The sequence below is a fragment of the Protobothrops mucrosquamatus genome, unplaced genomic scaffold (assembly GCF_001527695.2).
Source record: "Protobothrops mucrosquamatus isolate PMUCROS unplaced genomic scaffold, P.Mucros_1.0 scaffold1814, whole genome shotgun sequence".
Lineage (NCBI taxonomy): Eukaryota > Metazoa > Chordata > Lepidosauria > Squamata > Viperidae > Protobothrops > Protobothrops mucrosquamatus.
Genome location: NW_015387949.1, coordinates 46,677 through 65,753, shown reverse-complemented (window position 1 = coordinate 65,753; position 19,077 = coordinate 46,677). Strand labels below are relative to the sequence as shown.

General features: G+C 41.4%; 1 protein-coding gene across 1 annotated transcript in view; it reads right to left on the bottom strand.

The window, feature by feature from the left end:
* The window catches only part of LOC107294047 (cell division cycle protein 27 homolog), a gene marked incomplete in the record, with an annotated part of 101,938 nt that overhangs the window by 53,494 nt on the left and 29,367 nt on the right, over nucleotides 1-19,077 (bottom strand). Inside the window, 5 exon segments of the mRNA XM_015823253.1 lie at nucleotides 7,604-7,809; nucleotides 7,918-8,072; nucleotides 13,202-13,299; nucleotides 13,812-13,937; nucleotides 17,515-17,662. Of these exon segments, the coding sequence (XP_015678739.1) occupies nucleotides 7,604-7,809; nucleotides 7,918-8,072; nucleotides 13,202-13,299; nucleotides 13,812-13,937; nucleotides 17,515-17,662 (733 nt within the window).

Here is a 19,077-nt window from a genome sequence, read left to right as displayed (position 1 = left end):
GAAGCAGACTGGTAACTTGTGCAGCTCGCAGAGCAGTGGTGTCACAGGGGCCATTCTTGGGGGCCCCAAAACTACCTGTGCTGCCGCACTCTGCACCAGATGTAGCTTCCAAATTCTCTTCAATGTAGAGCTCATTACAGCACTCCACTCATGAGATGACCAGGGACTGAACGACTGAGTCCAGGAAAGGCTGCAACTGGCACACAACATGAAATTGTGCAAAGGCTCTCCTAGCTGTGACTGCCACCTGTTTCTCGAACAGGAGTCACGAGTCCAGAAGAACCCCCTAGTTGCGGACTGGGCCTTTCTGGGGTAGTGCCACCCCATCCAGAGTCAAAGATGACAAAGTCTTGGATCCCAGAGTCCCACGAGCCCAAAACCATTCGGTCTTACCAGGTTACAGTCGATACCTGTTGTCCCCCATCCAGGCCCCCATAGCCTCCAGGCACTGCGAAAGGGCAGCCACAGCATCACTTGGGTCACCAACAGTGGAAATATAGAGTTGGGTGTCATCAGCATACCATATATACCTCAACCGTGGTGATGGATGATTTTACCCAGCAGTTTCATATAGGTGTTGAAAAGGAGTGGAGAAAGTACCGAGCCCTGGGGTACACCACAGAATAGTGGCTGAGGGGACTTCCAGTTTTGCGCGGTAGCAACTGGCCGTGGGCTTGCAGATTCTCCGCACCCCCACGGCTAATTTTGCCCTGCCAGGGGACCCTAAATGGGTCTAAGTCGCCCCGGAGAGGCGGCGAAGAAAGAAGGATGCCCCAGTGATTCTGGAACGACAGCGGTCGTTCTGTTCGACTTGGGGAAAGCCTTCTAACCTGACAGGAGAAAGGCTGGCCGTACTTCATCGACCAGCCCAAGCTACTTGCAACTGAAGTCCAAAAGTACTAACCAGCACAACTGTGAACAGCATGCTTGAAACTGGGTGAGGAATATGATCTTCTCTTTTCTCTTTTATATTTAATTTCCTGGAAAAGATCCCCAAGAAGCAAAATACCTCCGAAAGGGAAGGAGGGGGATTTCCGCCCCACCCTTATACTAACGGAAGCGGCGAATTAATCTTTTTATGGAGGATCAAAATATATGGAAGTGAAATAAATATAAAACCTGAAACTTAAAACTTAAATCTGGATAAATCTAAAATTGTTGAATGGTTAAGACTCTCATTCTAAAGATAACTGTTCATTTTGGAAATTGAAAAACAAATAGATGCTGACACCTAGTGGTGGATGAAGACTATGACAGCTATGACTTTAATATAAGACTTGACAAAACCTGGGAAAAGCTGATCTGTGTTTATGACCTTCAAAGCTTTAACAACAAAGAACAGCTGTGTGTGTGTGGGGGGGGGGAGATAATAATCTGGGCTGTAGACAAAGAGAGAATTATAAATTTCAGAAAAAAATCTTTTTTGAACTATTTGGATTACAAATATCTATTTAATCAGGACTCTAAAGCTATTTGCAGAAAAAAGAAAAGAAGAGGAAAATTCAAATTCTTGGCCATCATGTAGAAGAGACATGATAAATCAGAGGACAAGAAAACAGACTAGATAAAATGGACTGTAGAGATGTCAGGAACATCGGAGAGAAAGGAAATGATAAGAGAAGCGGAGAGAAAGAAAAAGATTTTCATAAACATGGAAAGGCAGAAGCCCCGTACAAAGACACTTCATCTGATTTACTTTTTATATCTACAGTAACATTAATGAACATATGGAAAAACCTTTTGACTCAGCAAAATACATTAATTAAGAAAGATACTGGGCAAAGGAAAAAGACCAAAGTGGAAATCAAGAAAATAGATGATGGGACCTACCAGAGAGAATACTTAAAAAAAGAAACATTTGTTTGAATATGGTTAAAGAAATAGAAAAGATTTGGAATATATATGTCATTCTAAGAGGGATGAATTTCCTAAATAATATAGTATGTTTTTTCCCTTTTTTATTCTATTTCTTGATATGAGTAATATAAAAAAGTTGAAATGGCTTAGATAAAGGAAATGTTTTAGATTTTTAAATGTGATTGAATTTAAGAAAATTATAATGGAAAAAAATGTTTTGAAGAAGAGTTAAAGGACTAGATGACTAGATGTTTTAAATGGAATATTTAAAGATTAAATATATTTTTAATTATGGTTAAAAAGAATAAGAAATCTTGGAAACAAATATATATTAGCTTAGGAGGGATATATATTTTAAGTAGTATGTTATTTTTTATGTTTCTTTACTCTTGCTCTCCTTTCTCTTTTTTTACTGTTTTATCTATTCCTTAAGAAATGTAAGTGCTGAGATGGTTCATATGGAAAAAATAGACTTACATTTTTAAATGTTATTAATTTTTGAGAAAATCTTAACCAGTAAGAATACTTAGAATTTTGTGGGAGAAACAAATTTAAATAAGGACTGTAACAGGATCTATGATAAGGCAACCAGAATGATTGGATAGAAAAGAAATATTATATTGATGTGATTATTATTTTTAGGAATATTGGGAAAAATTATATATTTAATTGTTATCTATCAAAATAATAAGAATTGTATTAACTCAATGTTTGCAAAAGAGGATATTTTGGGGAAAAGAGGAAATCAACTAAAACCATTATGTGGATTATGGATTATAGAAACCAATTGTTAGTGATTGTTTTACAAATGTAAACCCAGACAACACACTGTTCACCAATTATTAAGTGATTTATGTTTAAAAAAATCAATAAAATATATTACAAAAAAAATAGCGGCTGAGGGCTGGACCTCTCACTCCCTATCAATACCGATTGGGACCTGCCACAGAGAAAGGAGCTGAACCAGCGCAGAACTGTGCCACCCAGCCCCAGCCCCTGCAGCCAGCCCTAAAGGACACCATGGTCAATGGTATCGAAAGCTGCTGAGAGGTCAAGGAGAGCACTACCCTGACATCTCGCTCTCACCAGAGATCATCGACAAGCGTGACCAATGCCGTCTCTGTCCATAACCAGGCCTGAATCCTGACTGAAAGGGGTCCACATAATCCATTTCATCCAGGACCCTCTGCAGCTGCCAGGCCACCACCTTTTCTACAACCTTCCCTAAGAATGGGAGGTTGGAAACTAGACAAAAATTGTCCAGGCAGGTGGGATCCAGTGATGGTTTTTTAAGGAAAGGGCAAACCAGGGCTTGCTTAAAAGCATCGGTCCCTTCCTCTAATGATGTATTAATCACTGTCTGGACCCACCTGCTAGTCACCATCCTGGAGGCTTTCACCATCCAGGAGGGACAAGGATCTAACTGACAGGTGCTGGCACTGACAGCATCAAGGGCCCTGTCCACTTCATCAGGGCCAACCGGATCAAATCGTTCCCAGATAACAGGGCAAGACCTCTCCTCGGGCATCTCACACGGGCTTTCTCCATGCATGGGGTCCAACTGGGAACGAATCCGAGCGACTTTGTCCATCACGTGCTGAACAAACTCCACTGCCCGGACCTGCAAAAGATCGCCTGAGCCCCCCTAACATAGGAGGGAACGGGTGACCTGAAACAGGGCCTCTGGGTGGCACTCTGAGGACACAATAAGAGCGGAGAAATACTGCTGTTTCGCCACTCTTACTGCCACAAGGTAGGCCTTAATAGCGTCTCTAAGTCATGTCTAGTCAGAGTCATCCCTTGTCTTCCTCCAGTGGCACTCTACGCATCTCCTGGCCCTTTTCAGAAACCGTAGCTCCTCCGTAAACCATTAGGAGGGTCAGGAGCAATGAGTCAAGAGAGACCACATGGGTGCAATCCTGTCCAAAGCTGTGGCTGTCCTTAAATTCCAGGCTGCCACCACAGCTTCAGCAGGACCATGCAGCAACACCTCCGGGATATCCCCGAGTTCCCTCTGGAACCCATCAGGGTCCATCAGTTGCCGGGGGTGGACCATCGGAATGGGTCTAGCCTCCCTGTACGTGAGGCAGCGTATGAGAGCCTCATGGACACCTGAGCACGATCTGACCATGACAAGGGGGATAATCTTACACCCCCACCAGGTCATGGTGCCATTGCTCCAATAATAAAATCGAGTCTGGCGTGTGACCACTCTCCCAAGTCAGGCCAGTTATAATCTGAGATAGGCCCATGGCCACCATGGTGGCCATGAACTCCTGGGCTGCTTCCAAGGCTGCACCCAGGGATGGCAGATTGAAGTCCTCCAAAACCATAAGTCTGGGGAATTCCACCGCCAGCCCCGAGACGGCCTCCAGCAGCTCAGGCAGGGAGGTTGCTACACAGCAGGGAGGCTGGTATACTAGCAACAATCCGATCTGATCCCATCAGCCCAACTTCAGGAACAGGGTCTCACAACCAGAGATTTGAAAGCCCCTGAAAGCCAATAAAGACTCTCTGATAACTACTGCCCTGCCTTGGGGTCTTGCCTGGTGCCAAACCTGAAACCCGGCTGCACACATCTCTGAGAGGGGAACCCCCACTTCTGGGGTCAGCCAGGTCTCAGTAATGCATGCCAGGTTGGCTCTCTCCTCTTTAAAAAGATCTTGAACAAGAGGAGCTTTAATATTGACTGACCTGGCATTCATCAGCAGCTGGACCACAGGGCCTCTGAGGGTATACTGTCCAGAGACTGGGGATGAGCTCAGGGGGCTGGAACACCACAGATATTAAGCATCGGGGGCGTCTTCCCCTGTAACAGCCTGCCCTCTGGCTCCCGTAGCATCCCCTGCCCATCACCACTGTGATACCTGATCCTGTCCTATGTCCCCTGCGATAAACATTCCCTCTTCCCCCCAACCCCCTTCCTTGAAGAGTCAAGGGCTCTGCCATCCCCCTCCAGTCACTCACATTCATACTCTCAAACATCCCGGGGGGGTGGGTAAATGAGGGAGGGAGCCCCCACAGTGCTATAGCGGAAGCTCTCAGCGCCAAGGACTCCCACTTCTCTAACCTCCCCCTGCCATAACAAGTACACTGTCCTCTCTCCCAACTGGTCCCTCTCACTGGCCACTCGGGGGAGGACCACTCACCCCAAACCCTTCATCCAGCTCCCACTCAAGGTGAGAGTATGCAAACACTACTCAAACACAAACTAGAAACAAGTATCATTACAATCAGGCCAGTGCCCCTTTCCCAGCAGGGGGTATTAAAAACTGAGAATTGGGGAGGACAACGTCAGTGTCAGAAAAGATAGCCCCAGAGGTGGCATGAGCATTGAAGCCAAGCTTTTGACTGTGGGAGATTGTGAAGCAAGGGTTCATCACCTTTACAAATCAGAACTTTAACATCTCCATCTAGCCCCCATAGGGATTTGCAGACATTTTCTGGGGGATGCAATTGGGGAACCATGCTATAGGCAAATGTTGGAAGCCCATCTAAGTTCAAAGAAGACAGAGAGTGGTCTTTTCCTTTGGGGTCTTTGCACTTGGGAGTCTCTAGTTGTGGCAGCAGTTTGTTGGGCTGCAAGTTAGCAGAAGCTAGATTAAACACTAGAGTTTCATCAGCAGTGAACAATGTTTGTTGATTGGAGCTCTTCTTTCTCATGGGCCTTGCAGGAAAAACATCACCAGAATTAACTGGGTTCGAACTGCTACACTCAGGTTTCAAAGTGATAGAGTCCTCTTGGGAAAAGCAATTCAGAAGTGGGATAGCTTTCTCTGAGTGAAAGACCTGTACAGGGAGAACTCAGAAGGAGCTCAGAAAAGGCTTAATTTTAAGAAGCATGCTAGGGACTGTAGACTGCTTAAAGGTCAGCAAAATTCACCTGCAGTAAGTCTATCAAAGGATGCTCACAGCGAAGCAGCTGACTCAAAGATCAGATAATAGTCGTTTTAAAGTCCCATCGCCCTCTGTTCACTCTGTTGTTGGAAAACTGCAGGGTTATCTGGTTAGTTTGTAAATAGTAATTATATTTGTCTTGTCTCTGCCCTTTTTGTGCCTGAAAATTAGACTCATCACAATTGTTCCTTTCCCTTCTGGTGGACTCGGGGGTCAGCCCTCAATTCTGTTATAGGAATTAGCTCTATTTTTTGTTTGTCAATATGAAAAGGGGAACATACATTTTCCATATTTGGATTAATCATTTCAGGCTATTGAATACTTTGTAGGAATACAACAATGCTAATGAAAAGGATGAGAGCCAGATTGGTGTAGTGGTTAAGGCATCAGGCTAGAAGCCAAGAGACCATGACTTCTAGTCCTGCCTTAGGCGCAAAGCCAGCTGGATGACCTTGGACTAGTCACTTTCTCTCAGCCCTAGGAAAGAGGCAGTGGCAAACCACTTCTGAAAAACCTTGCCAAGAAAACTGCAGAGACTCTTCCAGGCAGTCTCTGAGAATCAGACACAATTGAACAGAAGAAAAAAATGAAAAGGATATAACATAACTCATTTTAAATAAATGAAATGTAATAAATGAAAATTATACCAGCCCTTCAGTTTAAGAATAGAACTCAGATAAACTAATAGCTCAATTGTCATTTATCTTCAAAACACTCATAAAAAGTAAATTAACTGTGAGGAAAATCTACAAGTAGACTCTGGGTGATTCTGAAGCTGGTCAGCAAGGGTTTCTGATTTCCACATTTAACCACAGCAACAACAAATATATTTTCCCACCTAAATTAGGTTGCTGAAATGAAGAAATCATGGGGGAATCAGGAATGGGCTATGTGTTCAATTCAGCTCTGGTTTTGAAAACAAATTTGAAGGCTTAGAATATGCTATAATGTTTAAAATATATCCACAAAATTAGGTTTTAGTTAAAAGGTTTAGGCAAACTCAAATGAACACTTGAGGAGGGGGGGTACACCTGGGTAAGTTTGAATTCGGTCACACTGCTATTGTGGCATGTATTTTTGTGTACTAGAGCCCATATTAGCAAATCTATGAACACATTCATAAAGGTTATTTGCAGACAATGATCTGTTTCTCCTATGCAGAAGGCAGAACAATAACCATAACAAAACCGACTTTAAAATGAGAATGTTTAGAAAGAACTGAAATATATTTCACAACTCTCTAAATATTCTACTGCTTCGGCTCCCAAGACTCAAAAGGAAACTCCAAGAGGAAGTTATTTTATTAGTAAATTTGTTCCTATTCATTCAGGTCTTAATTTGATCCATACATTTATCACCCTTTCTGAGTAAGAGATGTACATATCAAATGTAGCATCATTTAATCAATTTAGTGCTATTGTAAATGGATACTATTCTTGTGCACATTTTAATTTTACACACATAGAAACCTACTGAATCTCTTACATAATCTAAAACAGGGGTCCCCAACCCCTGGTCCGTGGACCAAAACCAGGCCACCCAAACAAGCGAAGCCCCATCTGCGGGATGCAGGCAGCACACGAAACCATACCCACTCTGGTCTGTGGAAAAACCTTTCTCCGGGGAACCAGTCCCTGTTGCCCAAAAGGTTGGAGGCCACTGATCTAAACTATTAGGACGCCCCCTGACATACTTGCACATGCATTTATGCATCTCATGAAGCAAGTTCTCTATTATAAAAGCATATGTCACTCTATATTTATTGGAGTATACAGTCCTCCAAGTCTCTATTGTTCTTCTAACAATGCGTCCTAGGAGAGAATGGAGGAACAATTTTCAAATTCCTTACCTTGGTGTTAAAGGACTCAGAGCAGCTGGTCCACCCAGAAAACTCCGACCAGTTTTTGGTTTGTTTTGAGCCTGTTTTGTTAAGAAGACAGTTCCAAGAGATATAGCATCTGGTGAAATTACAGATGAGTCAATATAGGAGATGGAGGAATCTGTGTTGGAGGAATATTTAGAGTTGGAGGACTCCAGGTTGAGTCTGTTTGATTCCTGAAATAGAAAACTATTTCTTAAAAACAGTACATATTTTTCCTAAAGAGCATGTACAGTATAAACTATACAGTTGGTGGTAATTAAATATGGTTGGTATAAACATACAAGTGTGTCTTGTGGTGTTTCCATAAGAACTATTTCTGGCTGGCTGTGAATTATGCTGCGATTAGACACCACTGTTGTGCATGTGTTAGGCAAGCAGCTGCTGAAGTTATGTACAGCAGTTAACTTGAATGTTTGGTCAGGGTCTGGCTTCTCACCTATAATGAAGATGAAAGGGATTTGGGGGGCAGGGGAAGACACAAAAAAAGAAAAAGGAAATGTTTTAGACTGATCTTACTTAACTCCATAGCACAGAATATATATGTGAATTTTATTCCTATACAGCATTATTAACAATCAATAGTTTAAAACAGGAGTAGGCAATATTGCACCCATCAGATTTTTTGGACTATAATTCATATTAACTCCCCACTCTTATGCATTCTGGCAGATGAGAATTGCAACGCAAAACTTCTTGAGGGCACCAGATTGCTTAACTTTTGGCATACCTATCCAATACAACCACAGGTGACACATTTTTAACACAATCTCTGATGTCTGATGAGTGGTATTTATATATTTATTTGCAGGATTTGCTTTCTGCCCATTTAAATAATAGCTAGCTAACAAATAATATAGCCAACAATAGCTTAAATCATATGCTATCAGCAATATAACATGAAGAAAAAGCTAAATTATAATAAAATTAAGCAGCGCCGCACAAGCTTGAGGGAGAGACAGCTGGAGCTGCAGAGCTGCCCCCGCCCTACCCCCTGGGCGCGCGAAAACAGCTTTCATTAGTTTGCAGCCTGCCATCACAGAAGGACTCTCCTGAGGGCACAGGGCTGCAACAACACCCCCCCGCCCGCCCGCCCGCCCGCCCGCCCGCACACACACACACAAACACACAAACACGTGCGCAGGTCTGGGAGAGGTGAGCTGAGAGCCACGCAGAGGCAACGACGGGGGGAGCGGTCAAAATGTGAAGCCTCTGCCCACCGCTGCCTGCCTGTTGCCACCTCTGCCAGCCTCTGGTAGTTTAAAAAGGAAGGAAGGAAGGAAGGAAGGAAGGAAGGAAGGAAGGAAGGAAGGAAGGAAGGAAGGAAGGAAGGAAGGAAGGAAGGAAGGAAGGAAGGAAGGAAGGAAGGAAGGAAGGGAGAGGCAACTTGGTTGGAAATGCCCCAGTTTGAAGGAGAAAGCAATTTTGTGTTCTGTTTTGTCACAGACAGAACTTTGTTGGCAATCCAAGTTAACATTGGTATTCTTCAATTGTGAGCTCTTAGGAAAGTATCCCCTCCTTGTGTGTTGCTAACAGCCATTTCCAGTGGGGAAAACAGGACAAAGCAGAGTGGGGGAAAATATTTTCCTTTGCTATATTTCCAGTCTGAATTAGACCAAGGTAGGGTCCCTACAAGAGAGCCCTTTTAAGGATTATGTATTAATAGAAAAGGAACTAAGCTACTTCTGTTCCTAAACGCTAAAGCTGTTGCACATAAAAAATGGAGGAGCTCTGATCAACTATCACAGCCACCATTTTGACAGTTTTGCTGTACTGTTGTCTGTGCACACACCCCCACTAAATGCAAGCATGGGATAAACTGAGCCTGGTTTGTTCTCAATCTGTTAAGTGGCCACAAACTACTAGCAAAAGTGGCATTTGATCACAAGGCAAGGAGGCATCGAGAAATGTTTCCCCTTTTGCATTTGAGCATCCAAGAAGGGACAGGAAAGAAAAAAGAAGGACAGAGGGGAAGGAAGAAAAAGGAAAGGAGAAGGAAGAGGGAAGGAAAAAGAAGAAAAGGGGGAAGGAAGGAAGGAAGGAAGGAAGGAAGGAAGGAAGGAAGGAAGGAAGGAAGGAAGGAAGGAAGGAAGGAAGGAAGGAAATTACAATGAGGAGGAGGGAGGGTCTGAGGGAAGTCTTGCCATAGCACATGGCCACGACCAGCCCTGCTGCCCTTTTGCCATCCCCTTGTCCCCTCCTCCTGACTCTCCAGGTGGTCTCCCATCCTATCACTGAGGATGCTTTGGTTACAAAGCTGGGTCTCCTCGCGTGGAGAGGGAGTGGGCCTCCCTCTGACCCACACATTTTGCCCTCCCGCACACATCATGAGCAACCTGGCCAAGGAGAGCGAGCCAAGCAGCAGCAGCCTCAAGGAGAAGGTAAGCGCAGCCGGGGGGGGGGGGGGCTTGGGGAAGGTTGGGTTGAGCTGGGTGCTTGCCCTCCACTGCCCAGGGCTCTGGGCAGCCTGCACTGCCGGGGGTCCTCCACGTGGCCTGAGAGCAAAGGAACCGCCACCGAAGAAATTAAAACCGGTGCTTTTTCCCTTTTTTTTTTTACGGTTTGTAACATTTTATTAGATTATGGAATAAAATACAAAAATACAAAAGGAAATAGTAGGACACAGTGGGGAGAAAGAAGGGGGAAAAAGTGAGGGGAAGAAGGGTAAAAGAAAAGGCATTGACTTCCGACTTCCTCTGTTGCAGTAAAATGAAGCATTAACATCGAACCTCAACCTTTTACTTTTCCATAATAGTATAAACTAGCCATTTCTATAACAACAAATGAATCTAACCAGTAAAACCCAAAATCCTGCCCCTTTTTTTTCAGTCATCAAGTTTTTGACACCTTGCTAAGCACTGGTGGTACTCGAATATTGTCATGTCCTAAAAGTGGTATAATCTGTGAAAAGGTTGAAAAGCCCTGAGCTAGAACATGTACCTCAAATATCCTGCAGAAGAGCCAAGGGGTTTTTTAAAGGATTTTTTTATCTTGCCTTTATTATTTTTATAATGTAAATAACTCAAGCCAGCAAACATACTTAATACTCGTTTCTTCCTCTTATTTTCCCCTCACCTGTGAGGTGAGTTGGATGATAGAATTACTGGCCCAAAATCACCCAGTCGGCATTCATGCCTAAGGACTAGAACTCACATTCTCCTGGTTTCTAGCCTGATCCCTTAACTACTAGACCATACTGGCTCTATTTCTATTCAGAAAGTTTTGGGAACTTTCTGAATAGAGAGCAGTATGGGTGATATATGAATTTCTGGGGTAGCATATCACAAAGGAACAGAGCTTCCACCAAGAAGGTCTGCCTTCACATTTCCCACCTCGAAACTCTTACTGAGAAGAAATAAAAAACATGCTTTCCAGCATGCTCAAACAGGACAGGTATATTCCAATCAAAAGAAATGCTTTTGTAGGTAGCTTGGACTAATGTGTCCCCAATAGTAAGCATCAAGTGAATACAGATATAATAATAAGTAACATTATGGCATGCTATCAGATTAGTTTATAAAAAAAAGCACTAAACAACAGTTATAGCATTTGAGTTGGACCCAGAATTATGTAGTTCCAAAAACTGTAAATTCATATAAGTAGGGATATAGTATTAGAGGCTACTTGAAGAGTCCTTTCCATCTGTGGAAACATGAATTGGATCCATTCCCTTCACTCAATAGTAGGCCATTATTTTAAAAAGTTCTATTCTAGTCACACATCTACTTGCTTTTCATTTTTCAAACAGAAATCTTTAAATGATGCCTCTAGTAGTAGAAGTTTATTGTAATCCTATGGCTAGGATCAAGTACTGAATATATATACTAGCTCCAAGCAAAGACATTTAGCTACAATGATTAGTAATAGTGGACAATTTGGAGGCGGGAGATGGGTGTACTGTGACAGCTCTTGCTGTGTATTTAATGAAATTAACATTGCAACCTTACCTTATAGCCTGGGAAAGCCTAAAAGTGAAGTTTCTGACATAGTTAAAATTCAACATCACAAGCTCAAGAAGGTGGAAGAGAGTTCCTTCAAGAAAAGGAGTACGGAGGATCCTTTACTATTTCCCTTTCCTCCCATAACCTTATAATATTAGCAATGGAGTTTACCAATACAGGTAGTCCTTGACTTACAACCATTCATTTAGTGACTGTTTGAAGTTACAACAGCACTTAAAGAAGTAACTTATGATGATTTTTTCACACGATCATTGCAGCATCCCCATAGTCACGTGATCAAAATTTGGATGCTTGGCAACTGGCATGTATTTATGATGGTTGCAGTGTCCTGGGGTCATGTGATCACCTTTTCCGACCTTCTGACAAGTAAAGTCAATGGGGAAGCCAGATTCACTTAACAACCGTGTTACTAACTTAACAACTGCAATGATTCACTTAAAAACTGTGGCAAGAAAGGTCGTAAAATGGGGCAAAACTCACTTAACTGTCTTGCTTAGCAACAGAAATTTGGGCTCAATTGTGGTCGTAAGTCGAGGACTACCTGTAAACAATATATGGTTGCTTCACATTCAGCTATGAATCGCATTTACTTCTACTGAAGTACAATGTGAGTGAGTTCAGTTACACAACTTTGTCTGAATTCCAAAGCAAAAAAAAAAAGCACATATAAATTTACATGTATGAAACAGAAACAATTATAGTCTTTCTAAGGCACTTTAACTTTTGAATTTGTTGCCTTCAACTGTTGCTGCACATTTAATTATAAAATGTTGGTCTTGGAAAGTGATCAGTGGGGGTTGAAGACTTGTTCAAAACAGCTCTGAATTTGGATTTTTAAGCTCATCACTCTGGTAAAATTCTAATACCAGGAAAGCATTATGCTCATATGAGAGCCAGGAGGCCTGCTCTACAACAACATTTTGAACTGCAATTTGCTCCTGTAAATTGTCCTAACACTCAAAGGCTTTTTGCTTTCTTATTATTTTTGGCTTTGCCCTGTTTTTTTTTCCCACTCTGTTTTCTCTGTTATTTAAAAAAAAAGGTTTTACTTTTGTTTCCAGCCCATGCCCACGATCACACCTCCTCCCCTTCTCTTATTCTTAGTGCAGCATACAAAATGGGTTCTTGGTCTCTAAAATGTTGTCATCTGTTTTTTAGAATATATTACAGTTGTGTTTATGTCCAGATTATAGTTCTTTCTTTTTTTTTTACATATATGTTATTTACATCTCTCTGAAACAGGATACAATGAGATTCTAAGACAACAAAACATTTAGCTCCTGTGACTATCTTCAGTACTGAAAATAAACTTTGAAAGGGACAGCTTGGCATCTAGAATTAAAAATTATACAAGCCAGCATGGATCATATTAATAAAAAAATTGAATAAGCTCTACAGAAGAAGGAAAGCATTGGAAACAATTAGTCCCATTTCTGTTCAATCCTAGCTTTCAAGTAAGACAAATCTCAAAGAAAAATATTTATAAACATTTGCAATTTTTCCAGTTCATAACAGGAGAGGTGACATTCTCTGTCTCCCATTTCTAATCAGAATAATTAATACTGAGATGATGAAAAATTTGGAAAAGTAATTGAAAAAAACCTACCTATTTCACATAATGATTCAAAAGGAGACCAGAGGAAGGGATTTAAACTAAGGGTCTTTTGGTAACATTCAGATCCTTTGGCAAGCCGATCTGTCTTACTGTTAATGAAAAAGAGAAGGCGGGTAACATAGAGGAAAAACAGTTCAGTGGCAAAACAAGAAGAGCCATTTTCTCAGCCATTTTCCACAGACTATATAATTAACTTTAGAATTCTCTCTTGCACTTGGTTAGCTGGATGTTGGAAGGTTAAGTAGAAATAGAAAATTTGTACATTTTTATTTAGTAACTTGCATTTCTTAGATAAACTTTATGCAAACTATATATTCCTTAAAAAATAAACAAACACGAGGACAGTCAGCTAAGTGACTTTAACAGAATGTCTTAGTAAAATGACATTGGTAAAACTGTCCAAACATTTTTGAAAGAGTTTTGTATCTCAGGAAGGTGGGGATTACTATAAAGATATTTCTCTAACTTTGTAATGAAAACCAAGTGATAGAAACTGTCTAACAATGAGATCCACTAACATACATGCCAGTGATGAGTTCAACATATTGGGTGAGGATAGTGGAGGAACAACAATTTATCCCCCAAAGTAGAGAAGCCATACCAGTACACATGACCCAGAAGGGACAGTGTGAAGCATGCAGAATCTCCAAACTCTGTCACAATATCCTCATGACTTTTCTGTTTGCTAAACACTCCACCATACAGAATCAGTTCTCCTTCTGCAAATCTGATTAAAGATAATAAAATAGAAATTAAGAAAAATAAACAGTAGAGCAAAGTAAAATGAGAGGAATAGAAATGAGGTGGATAAAGGTTTAAATATCAGCTTTCCTATTTATAAGATGGAATCCTCAGATGCAGTTCCTTATTTACAGAAAAGGAACAAATCCTCTCTCATGCATTTGTTGAGTTTATTGTTTTACATTTAAATAAATATTCTGTCTATCCTGTATTGAAGCTTGCAGAGAGCAACTTCTCTATGCTTTCCTTGTTAAACTGCAACAAGAAGGATTTCTCTATTAATGACACATTTATTGCAAGAAGGCAATAAAACAGCTCAGTCAGTAGTGACAGAAATTTGCTGATAAATAGACATCAAAACACAATCCTTATACCTCTTCTGTGCTAAAGCAGTGTTCCAATATCTCAGGGGCTGCCACATAGAAGAGGGAGTCAAGCTATTCTCCAAAGCACCTGAAGGCAGGACAAGAAGCAACGGATGGAAACTAACAAAAGAGAGAAGCAACCTAGAACTAAGGAGAAATTTCCTGACAGTTAGAACAATTAATTAGTGGAACAACCTGCCTCCAGAAGCGGTGAATGCTCCAACACTGGAAGTTTTTAAGAAGAGACTGGACAGCCATTTGTCTGAAATGGTATAGGGTATCCTGCCTGAGCAGGGGGTTGGACTAGATGACCTCCAAGGTCCCTTCCAACTTAATAATAATAATAATAATAATAATAATAATAATAATAATAATAATAATAATAATAATAATATTATTATTATTATTATTATTATTATTATTATTATTATTATTATTATTATTATTTATATGCTTAATATTAGGGCTATGCAATGCTTTGGAGGAAGTTGAGGCACTAAAACAGCATTTGTCCACAGGGAGGTATCAACAGGTACTACATGAGTGACCTCACCTGTTGTAAAGCACCTAAAGATCGAACAGATTCTTAAACAACTTAGCTGACAACTTTGTCATCCAAAAGGTAGAGGAGGGAACTAGAAGAAAAGCTATACTGGACCTAATTATTGCTAATAGAGAAGAAGTGATAGAGGGAGTTGAAACTGCCGGACCCTTGGGTGAGAATGACCATGTCATACTGGAATTCAATATAATGCAAACACAAGCAATAGAATATAACCGAACCAGTGTCTTAAACTTTAAAATAGCTGATTTTAACAAACTCGGAGAGAGCCTAAGAAAAATTCCATGGATGAAAATCCTAAAGGGGAAAACAACTCAAGAAATGTGGGAAACTATAAAAAATATGATCATAAAAGCCCAGTCCAACACAATACCACTGAAAAAGAAAAAGAAATCCAAGAAGAAACCAGCATGGTTGCACAAACATATCACTGATACACTGAAAGTAAACAGGACAAGTACAAAAAATGGAAAGAGGGACACGCATAACTAAGGCAGAATATCAGCTGACAGCCTGACTCTGCAAAGATGAAGTCAGGAAAGCAAAGGCTCAGAATGAAGAAAGACTTGCAACAAAAGTCAAAGATAATAACAAAGTTTCTTTCAACATATAAATAACAAAAAAAATGTCAAGGAAACAGTAGGTCCACTTAAGAGAGAAGTTGGCAAGGAAGTAACAGAGGAGAGAAAACAGAACTGCTTAACTCATTCTTTGCATCAGTCTTCACACAAAAAGAAACTGTAGTCCAACCTACCAAAAACCTAATTGAAAAAGGCAGACTAGAAATAAAAATTAAAATAAGCAAAAAAATGGTTAGAGAACACCTGTCTTATCTTGATGAATATAAATCACAGGGACCTCACAGAATACATCCCAGAGTTCTGAAGGAGCTGTCAGATGTTATCTCAGAACCATTGTACCATATCTTTAAAAAATCCTGGAGCACCAGGGAACTACCAGAGGATTGGAAAAGAGCTGATGTGGTTCCTATCTTCAAAAAAGTAAAAAAAAAAAAAAAACAGACCTAGGAAACTACAGACCAATAAGCCTAACATCAATACCTGGGAAGATACTGCAAAAGATAATAAAAAACAGATCTGTGAACATCTAGAAACAAATAAAGTAATAACTAGAAGTCAGCACAGGTTTGTTAAAAACAGATCATGCCAAACCAATCTTATTTCATTCTTTGACAAAGTGACTAAATTAGTAGACCAGCGAAATGCTGTGGACATAGTATACTTAGACTTCAGCAAGGCATTCGACAAAGTAGACCACAACCTAATTCTTGGTAAACTAGAAAAATATGGGATAGACAGCATCACCAGCAGATGGATTTGTAACTGGCTGGTAAACCATATTCAACGAGTGGTCCTTAACAGTACATCTACATGGAGGGAAGTAAGCAGTGGGGTACCACAAGGTTCCATCTTTGGCCCAGTACTCTTCAATATCTTCATAAATGACTTAGATGATGGAATAGAAGGGGAACTCATCAAATTTGCAGATGACACTAAGCTGGCAGGAATGGCCAACACCCCAGAAGACAAGCTCAGGATCCAAAAAGATCTTGACAGACTTGAACAATGGGCCCTATCCAACAACATGAAATTTACTGTGGAGAAAACCAAGGTTTTACACCTAGGCAGAAAAAACCAAAGGTACAAGTACAGATTAGGCAAAACCTGGCTCAAAAACAGTAACTGTGAGAGGGACCTTGGAGTCCTAGTGGATAATCACTTAAATATGAGCCAGTAGTGTGAGGCAGTAGCCAGAAAAGCTAATACAATCCTTGGTTGTATAAACAAAGGCACAGAATCAAAATCACATGAAGCCTTAGTAAGACCACACCTGGAACACTGCATCCAGTTTTGGTCACATTACAAAAAAGATGTTGACACTTTGGAAAAAGTGCAAAGAAGAGCAACTAAGATGATTAAAGGCCTGGAGACAAAAACATATGAAGAACAGTTGCAGGAATTGGGTATGGACAGTCTAGAGAAAAGAAGGTCTAGAAGTGACATGATAGCAGTATTCCAGTATTTGAGGGGCTGCCACAAAGAAGAGGGAGTCAACTTATTTTCCAAAGCACCAGAAGGCAAGACAAGAAACAATGGATGGAAACTACTCAAGGAGAGAAGCAAACTGGAATTATGGAGAAACTTCCTAACAGTGAGAACAATTAACGAGTGGAACAGCTTGCCTTCAGAAGTTGTAGGTGCTTCATCACTGGAGGTTTTTAAGAAACGACTGGACAGCCACCTGTCTGAAATGGTATAGGTTCTCCTGCTTGAGCAGGGGGTTGGACTAGAAGACCTCCAAGGTCCCTTCCAGCTCTATTCTGACTGATCTTTTTCCCCCTTAATTTCTGAACCACTCTATACACTACTTAACATTTAGAGCTCACCTAAATCAGTATTTTAGAGGTGCAAGCTGTACTTTTTAAAATTGCTTCATACTAGTTGTAAGAGAATATGTGTATATGTCTGTTTCTTCACCTTTTCTTTTACAAGACTTTCAGTACATTTATACTTTCCTCTTACATCTCAACATGAATGTACAGTATTCCATAATCTGTGTAACCCAACAGCTGGAAAGCCAAGAAATGGTAACTAACATATGTAGGGACAACTTACTTCCCAAGATCAATGCAGCACTTGGCAAACAAATATTTACACTGGGGGGTGGTACAACTGTGTCCTTTAAGGAGTCTGTATGCCTTGTAAGCTTTTCCTGAGCGATAGTAACAGGTGGCCAATAGGAAGAGTGCATCTTCTGAATGTACTGAAGAAATAAAAGAAAGGGTTATCAGTTCTATTCCTCTGAACTTCTGAATGCAAACAGTTAAACTGCATAGTATTTTGTGGCCACTTTCATGCCAAACTATTCTGATAGTGTGTGTGTGTGTGTGTGTGTGTGTGTGTGTGTGTGTGTGAGAGAGAGAGAGAGAGAGAGAGAGAGAGAGAGAGAGAGAGAGAGAGAGAGAGAGAGAGAGAGAGAGAGAGAGAGAATTACAATCATTTTATTGGCAGGAGCACAGTGGCTCAAGTGGTTGGAATGTTGGTCAGGAGGTTAGCAAGCTATCCACCCATCTTTGAGTTGCAGAAAGCTATACCAGCATGAAGTTGCCCTTTCCCACTGCCAATCCTACAGCTTTTGTTTCAAATCGCAGCAGTCAACTGACTTCCCACCCAGCTAATAGGTGACAAAGTCTAACACATTTTACATACCTGGAAGCTACCTTTGGGCAATAATAGAATAAGAGGAAAGACATTAATACCAGCACAGCTAAAAATGACTTTAGTCTGTCCCATCCACAAACAGCATCATGGGCTCAGGAATAATAACAACAAAATGCTGCCAGGGAGTGTTTGTGCTGTGAATAGATGGTAGTGGGGAAAGGCTCTAAAAAGTGTACATTAATATAAACCAATATCTTAAGCAAAGAGGGAAAATATTTACTAGATACCATTTTTAGGCCATATTTCCCTATGTCTTTGCATCAGCCTTTTTATCTGTTTGTATGCTCCGGCTTTAAAATACAGGTAGTCCTCGAGTTACGAATGGAATGGAGCCTGCCCATTCCATTCGTAACTTGAAAATTTGTGGGAGTGAATCTTGTACCTCGAATGAGATCACTCCCTACTCGTTATGTTCTGTCCCCCGTCCGACCCACACCCCCAACCAGTCAGCCGAGGCCTGAAAAACTGCTCGGCACAGATAAAGACAAATGCATTTCTTGGCAGCAACTTCGTAGCTGCCTGCCAAGCCTTTACTGATAAGACACAGCAAACAGAGATAACTTGCCAGAATGCTTGCAACAGAATATCCAGCACAAAAATTGTCCGTCACGAAACTTCTCATGCCACACCCCTTGCTTATATAGCCAGTGGGGTGTGGCCCAGTGACTCAGCTGAACTATCTGGCACGACGTGTCCGCTGCTGCGCACGCTTATCCTTCCGACGCTGGCGTGGATCCAGCCAAGACGTATCCTCGTCAGAGTCCGATACACCTGGCTCCTGGCTGATCCCAGAAGCACCTGGCTCCTGGCCAATCCCAGAAGCACCGGGCTCCTGGCCAATCCCAGAAACACCGGGCTCCTGGCCAATCCCAGAAACACCGGGCTCCTGGCCAAACTCCTCGCTGTCGGAAGGCACCGAAGGCTGCACCAGAGGGGAAGGGCCTGGAGAGGGAGGCC